At 38.1% G+C, this 9,485-nt stretch overlaps 2 protein-coding genes across 2 annotated transcripts in view; both read left to right on the forward strand.

Annotated features, from left to right (window-relative positions):
* Positions 1–5,240, forward strand: part of SARC_01119 (hypothetical protein) — a gene marked incomplete at its 5' end in the record, with an annotated part of 14,439 nt that extends 9,199 nt beyond the window's left edge. Inside the window, 6 exons of the mRNA XM_014305167.1 lie at positions 240–374; positions 1,005–1,110; positions 2,249–2,315; positions 2,584–2,735; positions 3,707–3,817; positions 4,814–5,240. Coding sequence (XP_014160642.1) covers positions 240–374; positions 1,005–1,110; positions 2,249–2,315; positions 2,584–2,735; positions 3,707–3,817; positions 4,814–4,923 — 681 coding nt within the window. The 3' untranslated portion in view covers positions 4,924–5,240. The remainder of the gene's footprint in view (positions 1–239; positions 375–1,004; positions 1,111–2,248; positions 2,316–2,583; positions 2,736–3,706; positions 3,818–4,813) is intronic.
* Positions 5,241–6,335: 1,095 nt separating this feature from the next.
* SARC_01120 (hypothetical protein) lies at positions 6,336–7,966 on the forward strand. The gene is made up of 2 exons (XM_014305168.1): positions 6,336–7,428; positions 7,599–7,966. The coding sequence occupies exons 1-2, from the start codon at positions 6,781–6,783 to the stop codon at positions 7,701–7,703; spliced, it is 753 nt and encodes a 250-aa protein (XP_014160643.1). The 5' UTR covers positions 6,336–6,780; the 3' UTR covers positions 7,704–7,966.
* Positions 7,967–9,485: the final 1,519 nt, after the last annotated feature.

The raw sequence follows: 9,485 nt of genomic DNA on the forward strand, positions 1-9,485 counted from the left end.
GTAAACATACACACACACACACACATATAGATATATATAAACATCCGCATAAGTTAGTCAGAGTCATGCCTTTCAAGAGCTTTTTATCCGTCTATGATTCCATGCACTACCTATGTATTCACTTGCACCAAACCAAAGTCCAAGTTATCAATACTCGATTTCACGTATTATATACTATACGTGTAACTTGCACACTTCGTTACTAACCATTCCCATCCAATGCGATACTTAATCTACAGCGCAAGTTAGACAATTTACCCGTAGATGAGTTCCAAACGGCACAGGACAATTTGTGGCGAGCGGAGCACGAATATCGCCAGTCTCAAGGATTCTTATGGAGCTGTTCAGGACCCTGTCCGGAATTAAAGGAAGAGGTAAGAAGATCTTGGTCCGTTTTGTACCAACTTTGGACTACATGTAATTTACATCTTAGGTCCAACCAAAATGGTGCTCATAGCGTGTTGCGATTGCGCGTCGTGCTTAGATATACTGCGTCTAGCGATGAGAAAGACCGATAAAATGGGTGTGAGTGCATTGTATAGTTTATTAATGGGAGAGAACACACTATATTGCCTGTTGTATGTTGTACTTGCATTGAGTTTATGCTGACGCCAAAGGGATTGTTATACTGACCACTATATCGCCTGTTGTACTTGCATTGTGTTTATATGTTGATCTTAAAGGGAGTGTTATACTCCAGAAGTGTCTCTATAGAAGAAAAGACTATTACGCCTGTCGCACTTTCTATTCGTGCACACAACTATGGAGTGGGACTTGTAGTATGGCGGTTTTTGTTTACTATAAATTTAGTAAGAGTACGGGATCGTCCATTCTTAAGGTGAATTGAGCTGCGCATTAAAGTGAATACGAAATGGGCCTTTGCCAGTTTAGGGCTCGATTGTTGTATCTATCATTTCCCAGTGCGAGGGCGGGTAGTTTGATTCTTAAGCGAAGATGATGTGGGAACTAATACACAACTTGTTATGCTGGTTTGTTATATTCAGTATCACTTAGCCCTGCAAGAGTTCAATCAGGCGGAGGCCGAATACAACCAAGGGATTAGCGATGCTAAGAGAGAAGTGGGACTATTCTCGTCGTATGGCGTTGAAGGTATTTTCTGTTTTTTTGTATATAGGCATCTCTATAGCTATGTTAACGCTTATATATATATATATATATATATATATAAATATGAATTGAAATATATTTATGTATATATCTGTAGATATCTAAAGCGTCTTTATAACTATATTGTCGTGCATTCTTACATACTAACATACAAACTAACATACCTCCATACATACAAATATAAATACTATTATATTAACACACACACACATATATATATATATATATATGTGTGTGTGTGTGTATTGCGACATATATATATATTTATGTATTATGTATATATATGTGTATATATATATATATATATATATATATATAAAGTTAAGAGTGGCCGGTACCTCATGTCACTTCGCATTGTCACGTGTATGCTAGGCAGTGTTGCTGCTCAATGCACGAGTACATTGTTGTTTTTTAATTAGGTAGTATGTGCATGAGGTGTGCCTGTACGTATTTTCCGGTTCAGCTGATCTCGCATTTGTTCTCGTAAGCGCTCATCGCCTAGCAGAAATATATGGAAATGGGGGTTTTTTTTTTTGACAAAACACTTTGACATCCTTTGCTAATGGAAAATAGTCCCATTGTCTGTGCTTTGTCGTATTACCTGTGACTTGTTGCTTGTGATTAATATGATATTGCTTGCCCATATCGCGTACACGTGTGAGTGTGTTAGCAAGAACGCTGCAAGACCTATCTTGCAATAGGGGCGAGATGATGTGCCTGTGATATTTAGGGAGCACCCTACACACAGATAATCACGTCTAACGCTAGGAAAAAATAGATATTTATATATATATATATATATATATATATATATATTGTTGTATGTTGTATTAGCCAGTTAAACTGTGTCTACTGTGTTGACCTGGACTCGGTTGATACGGCCACGATTGCCCTAAAACTATTGTCCCTTAGACTCCTAATGTTTCTAAGTGCACAAACCTATTAGAAATACGCAGTTGTATAACTATATATCTTTGGACATCGTCGTTCTACGCCCACATACACGAAGATGCCTGTACTCGCATACACATTCACGTCTGCACTTTCATATACATGGACCCATATTTTTAGCAAACTCTTCGTTAACGTGTTTGAGTACATGTAATTAACTTTAAACCAGAAACGAGGAATATGTTTTGGGGAAAGTTCAGCAGCGGTCAGCGATTTGCGAAGCGACAGACTATGTGGTAAGTCAAGGATTATGCATGCCGTAGACATGTGTATAGGCATATATATATATATATATATATATATGTATACGTATTTATGTATATGTATATATGTATATATATATATATATATATATATTTATATATTATATAAATATAGGTATATATATATATATATATATGTATATATTATTTATACATATTATATATCCCGCTGCACTTTTCCCAGTGTTGTCTGTGTATTCACTGATAGTTCTCTGTGTTTTTCATATGCATTGTATTGTAGGGACGCCATGTTCATGGGCATTGGCGCAATGACACGCGACGAGACGATGGGCAGTTACATCCTGCGAGTGGTGATGAACATGATCCTCAACTTCACCATCGGTCTCATTGGAGCACTCATTGGCTTCTGGTGGGGTCTATGGGGTCTCATAAGTAAGTATCTATTTAGTTTCGGTGATGATAATATATATATATATATATATATATGTGTGTGTGTGTGTGTTGTTTTTATACATATATATATATCTGTAACTTTACATATATATATATATATATATATATATATCTTATATATATATATATAATCTATAAAACTTCCACCTCCATACTAAATGTTCTTTTAGAAGTTTTCCATCTGATGACCGTCCTTGTTACTCTACCACCATCAATGTATATGCCTGCATATACTCTATTTCCTCACATATGTCTTACTTATGTCTTGTTGATGTTTAGCGTCGTACGAGTGAGCTTATGACAAGACTACATCTTTGTTACTCTACCATCATCAATGTATATGCCTGCATATACCCCTATATTCTCACATATGTCTTACTAATGTCTTGTTAATGTTTAGCGTCGTACGAGTGAGCTTATGACACTACATCTTTGTTACTCTACCATCTTATATATATGCCTGCATATACCCCTAACCCCTATATTGTCACATGTCTTGCAAGTTTTCTATATAGCGTCGCATGGGCGAGTACGTTGTAGGGTTTGCTCTCTCTCAGCACTCGCGGGTTTGCCTGAGAAATCTAGTCACGCTTATCTCTTACCTATACCACCATCATGGCTCGATTTTCGGACTGGTTAGTGAACTGACTTACGCTATTCCGTCACATATACCACTATCTTCTCACATATACCACTAGATTTAACATATACCACTATTTTCTCACATATGCACAAATATCATTATTTCCTCACATATACCACTATTCTATCACATATACCACTGTTTTCTCACATATGCCACTATTTTTACATATACTACTATTTTCTCACGTATACCACTATTTTCTCACATACACCACTATTCTCTCACAAATACCACTATCCCCTCACATACACCACTATATAAAAAAATCTCATACATCCCCTGTTCCATTCATCGCTTCTCTCAGCGTCGTACCAGGCGAGCACTTGGCAGGGCTTGTTCTTCTTTGTACTCGCGGGTTTGGCTGGGTGGTCGATGGTCTCTGCCACCATTGGCGGCCTGGTCATGGGCACTGCGGGTGTGTTTTGTCACAAATAGTTCTGATTATATTACGAGTGTACAAACGGTTGAGTTGGATGAGTGTTTATGTGTGGATGTATGGATGTATTTATGTATGTATATGTATCTATGTATGTATATATGTATCTGTTTATCTATGAATGTATCCATATAACTATGTACCTGTCTCTATGTATGTTAATATTTATGTATCTAAGTCTCTATGTATGTATGAATATATCTATGTATCTATGTATATATTTGTGTATCTATGTATCTATTTTTCTATCTGGTTGGGCGATGACATCTGACATCATTGCTGGTCTGGTTAAAGATACTGTTGGTGGGGTTCGTCACCACTTACTATTATACGTACATAGCGGGTATTCTGGATGACGTACAAGCATGTATGTATGTATGTATGTATGTATCATCCTATACATGTGCATATCCTACTTGATAGTATGGATGTATTCCTTATTTGTATACATTCATTACTGGGTTATATCTACGTGTGGCTTGTTTGGTTGTACGATGGTTTCTGCCACCATTTACTGAGGACTACAGGTGTGGTTTGTTACCGATATTGGTTTTAGGGTTTTAGGGTTTAGAGTTAGCTTGTTGGCGTACACGGACACTTACTTCCAGATGCTCAGTCAGCCTATCATTGTCTGTTTCGCTCTCCGTTGCCTAGTTACGAATGCGCGTCCAAACCCCCAAAATATAATGTATCTTTTTATACATATCTCACAGAGGATTATAATAATCTTTGCATATGTTGCTGCAAATATCAGACCTTTAGGGGGTGATGGAGCACGTGCTATGTAGCAATCAGACGAAAAATTCACTCTAGATTATATATATATATATATATATATATATATCATTGTACAAGGACGGATTTGTGTTTCACAATCTGCATGTTTTTATATCAACATCATTTGTGCTAGAGTTCTAGTGTATGTTTGAGTAGCCTTTGCTAAACATTCAATGTGTCTCATTTCTTATCGCACAGGATCACTCTACGTGATGCAGAAGATAGCTGCAGCCAATCAGATCGAGGGACAGAGGCGTGGACAGTCCCAGCCCCGTTATGTGAACCAGGGCAGGCCCCATTATGAATGAATAGCACCTATGTAAGGTGCAGGTATATGAATACGAAACGGATGAATATGAGAGACGCCCAGCTCGTAGTTAAGCTCGTATATGAATTATAATAAATATTTAGGACATGTCCGGGAGTTATAGATGCACCTGTATCAATGGTGTATATCCAGGAGACTAGATATGCTGAATTACACGGGTTAGCACGGGTAGCGGATACCCTATATGTCAAACATGGATATTAAGTTGAAGTTCTGTACACATGTCTCAGGACATAGTACAGGCAAAGCTGTTCATCATCCAGTAGGCAACTACATATTGCGTGAAGTAAAATTTTGAACTAATTGTGATTTTGAATTAATTGGGAATAATTAAATTTAACTAACGTTTGTGTATTGCGAACTGAAGCATAGGCCCGAATTGGCATCTAGCTCCAATAAACCTGATTACATTTGTTTAGCCCGATACTACAGTAGAAACATCTAAAACATATATCAAATACTTGATTTACGTACCTTTTTACCCAATACTAAAGTCAAAATATGATGATGGAAGTATAGATGAGCAGGTGCTAGGAGAATACTTGGGGTGGCGACGCTGGGGCTGCTATTTAAACCAAGCTTTACCCCAACGTCAAACTTCGTGATACTATAGTGACACGGGAAGCATTCGTAGTACAGTAGAGAATACTACCGAGGATGCGTGATTCATAGACACATTATGTATTCTATATGTATAAAGTTACTTAAATGTATATGTTTAGAAATCTCCGGGTGAGCGACCACTCGGGAACAGCGAGACATGAGTGTGCTGGAAACCCCAACAATACATCACCCAATCCATTAGAATGGCATCATAGTCAGCGTACCGCAGTATACTGCCATCATAGTGTATAACAACGGAGGCGAACATAGAGGTGACTACCTTAGTTTTAGTTGTTGTGAGTTGTGATTCGTGGACCGCATCTGGCGCACCCTTGTTTAATACTACCATTCGCCAGTCACACTCAGTCACTCACGGACTCACCACTGTCCACCGAGTCTGACCACAGAACATACAATTCCAAAGATGTCAGGAATGGCACCTCTGTTTACAAATATTACTAAAGGTGGTATATTCGAACTCCACAAGTCCATGCGCGAACGAGTGTCAGATAGATTCTAGCTCGTTGGCACCTTGTTACATATATTTTTTGGCAGCATTTCCTACGGTAGAAGAAGATGAAGACGGATGAAGGATAGGTATATGACTGGACGACACATGTTGAACAGGCTACTATCGTTGATTGGACCTTCGAGAATCCCGTTGGTATGTTCGATGGTTTATTTATAAACACATAGATTTGACATTGACATGAGCAACCGTGTCCATCGGCCCTAAAAAACTCGCAGATCACAGTGTGTCGTCGCATTTTTACACAATGTTTTCCCATTTGGGAATTGGCTATTGAAAGCGGATGAACCCCTTTAAACACTGACACGTATGCCTGTCAAATTTATCATAAAACTCACAATGGACGACGGCTGGTTCTGGAGACGGTTGACAAGAATGAAAGAGCGAACTTGCACAATGAGCCGTCACTCAATTTCAATCCAGGACGGAGATATTTATGGCTCGTGTATCTGTACACATTTATAGCGAAGTTTAAACATTAATTTTTGGTAGTCACAATTTTCATACCCAGGATCAATAACCTCTATCTACATCCAGGTATGTCCGAGGACACTATAGCATTAATTAAACATTGGTTTATCAAGTGGGCCACAACACACCGTGCTGTCGCAGTGGTATATTTCGGTTCGAGCGCACGAGACGATGCAACGTTGACCTCCGATATCGATCTGTGCATAGTGCGAAGTTCTGCCTTTGCAATTGCTTATGAATGACTTAACTAAACATGTCCCTGGGAGTCTGGTCATCGTAAGCGAGGACGATATACTCTTGGCTATGCTGAAAGTTAAATCTGCAGACAGTATAGGAGGATATGAAGTGGTTCGTGTAGATCCGTCAGTGATTGAAGATCTAAATTTTGTTCAGAAATGCATTATCGGATCTGATTTGGGCGTGAAAGATCTCAATCGGTCGCTCATGTATGTCGACCAAACATCAGCATTGGGGCTACAGATTGAGCAGTGGTTGAAGCGCACACTACAGAAGCCTCTGGTATATTCATGTGTAAAAGAAGTGCGAGCCAATGTCGTGAAGTTCCTGGAAGTATTCGAGATATGTGCCCACAAGCGTATGGAGCAGGACAGCTTTCAATGCGGTTTCGAGATGTGGATCGCTTACACTGCTCTTGTGAAACTAGAGTATATCCGCCGGGATGGCCGGCATTTCCTCTATCTACCAAAGATGGTATTTGCAGCGTTTCCGGATGATGTACGTTTGGTAATCAATCAGCTCGAGCCAACTGGAGATGCTGACATGGTTGGCCGCTTACTTGAAGCATATCTGAATCAGTTTGTGATGACATACAGTGTACTGTTACGGGAGCCAGCGATACGTACTGTTGTCCAAGATACTGAGGTATGTGTGTTTATCTGATATTCTACTACGCTGAAAGATGTAAATTGTACAGATGATCAGAATCATAATAAGAGGCGATTGTTGTCTCGTGGTAATATTTATTTTAAGATTATCACTAACAGGTATTTGTTATATTTTAATTTACAATCATTTTCTTTACAACTTTACAGATTAATGTTGAGGATAGGTTCCCTGAACTGTCAACCATCGTAGATATCATCACACCCTTGATAGAGAGAGTCCCGCCAGTTGAACAGCAGAGCGCAGATGTATAGATTAGGTGTAACTTTATCCGTTGTACAGACACAATCTATATATATATTGATACAGTAAGCTCGGTGTATTTTCTGTGTCGAATAGATTCAAACTACATATAACATATACTATTTTATTATTGAAGCGAGAGGACGATTATCAATCGTTGCATGATGTATATGTGCGATTTGAGACCCAAACTATCACGATAAAGCAGATGCGTTTTATCATTGAACAGATTCAATCTCTGTATGAATATGTAAAATAGGGCCGACCCACGTTCACATTCAAGATGAATGTATTTTATCTGATGAGCATAATTTTTGTCTCTCTAAATATTTTAAATAAGGATCATTTTTAAATATCTTTGAGGGCTGGAAGACTCTCCAACACAGACTACTGATATCTAAAGTATAGGTGCAATTTGAAACTGAAAGATAATTCCTGTTGGCCAGCCTTGCGAAAACACGCTGAAACGAGATAAACCCCTCTTTCAGTAGCGAACTCGTTATATATTGAAGGAAGATATAGAAGTTAAAGAAGTATATATACTTATTCTTCACATAGGTATTAATGTACTACTTCAATCGAGAAATATCGCTGATAGACACCAGACCATCTTCACGCTTCGGAAAGTGTCTATAATAGTGCAGTTATAATGGTATGTATTTGTTGATATTTATTAGCGTATTATTATCGCGGGTTTGCATATCTGCATTCTGCTCTTGTGTGTGTCTGAATCGTCTGACTGTCTGCACTTATTACTACTCACTACTCAGCGTATTACCATATACCAGACCCCTTTGTGAGTTTGTGGAACAGGAAAAGTGGACATCAAGTCATCAACAATTGAATAAATATGCAATCCGATTATTTTTTTAATTAAAAAAACAAAACAAAACTCTGACTCCGAGAAAAAAAAGGTTTTTGTTCCAAAATAAACCCTTTGAGTGGCTGGGCCTGAGTCTCCCTAAAGCCAAGCCCCCGCGCGGCTCAGCTGAGCCCTGAAAAGTGCTGGGCTGGTTTAAGACAGCAGTTTTTGTTATGACGACATATAAATACCGTCGGAAACTACTTCACTATGACGACATGTCCTGGCATCACGTCTTTTATTACAGTTAGATGTCTTATGTACGTCATGATATTCTCCGAAGAAGACAAATCGCGACGGGTCGGAAACTAGTTTTCTAAAAAGACAAGTCTTTGTCGTATACCAGGCCAGGAAAAGGGAAAGCACCAACCCGCAATATATTTATTCGGAAAAAATAATTGTCAAAAGTGAAAAGACGACCGCTATTTATATTTAACCACGGACCAGTAAATATACAATACAAAATATAAATATTATTTATTTTTTGAAAAATATCGAATTTTTCGAATACATATTTATTTTAAAACATACTGTATGATTGTTTGTATGTGTATGTATTTGCATACAATTTGACATTTTTACCTTTTCTGTTTTTTTGAAAGAAACCGAACGGTGGACCATTTTTTTAACGGATTGAGGTCTGAGTCCCTGAGCCTCTGAAGTCGGAGTCTGGTGAGCCTATTTATGGTTTTGGTGATATACTTGTTATAAAAAAAATCGTTTTCGGGCTGTTTTTTTTTAAACTTAATATTGTATGATGTTTTAGAGAGCATAAGCACCCAGTCTGTTGCTTCGTATCTTATTGGTCAACAGACGACGTGGCCAAAAAAATACGAAATGCCACAGACATTCAAAAAAAGCGGAATTTTATAGTCTCCTTCTAAAAATGAACATTTTTTCTATTTCAAGTTTCGAAGGTATATATACTATA

The sequence above is a fragment of the Sphaeroforma arctica genome (assembly GCF_001186125.1).
Source record: "Sphaeroforma arctica JP610 unplaced genomic scaffold supercont1.42, whole genome shotgun sequence".
In the NCBI taxonomy this organism is placed as follows: domain Eukaryota; class Ichthyosporea; order Ichthyophonida; genus Sphaeroforma; species Sphaeroforma arctica.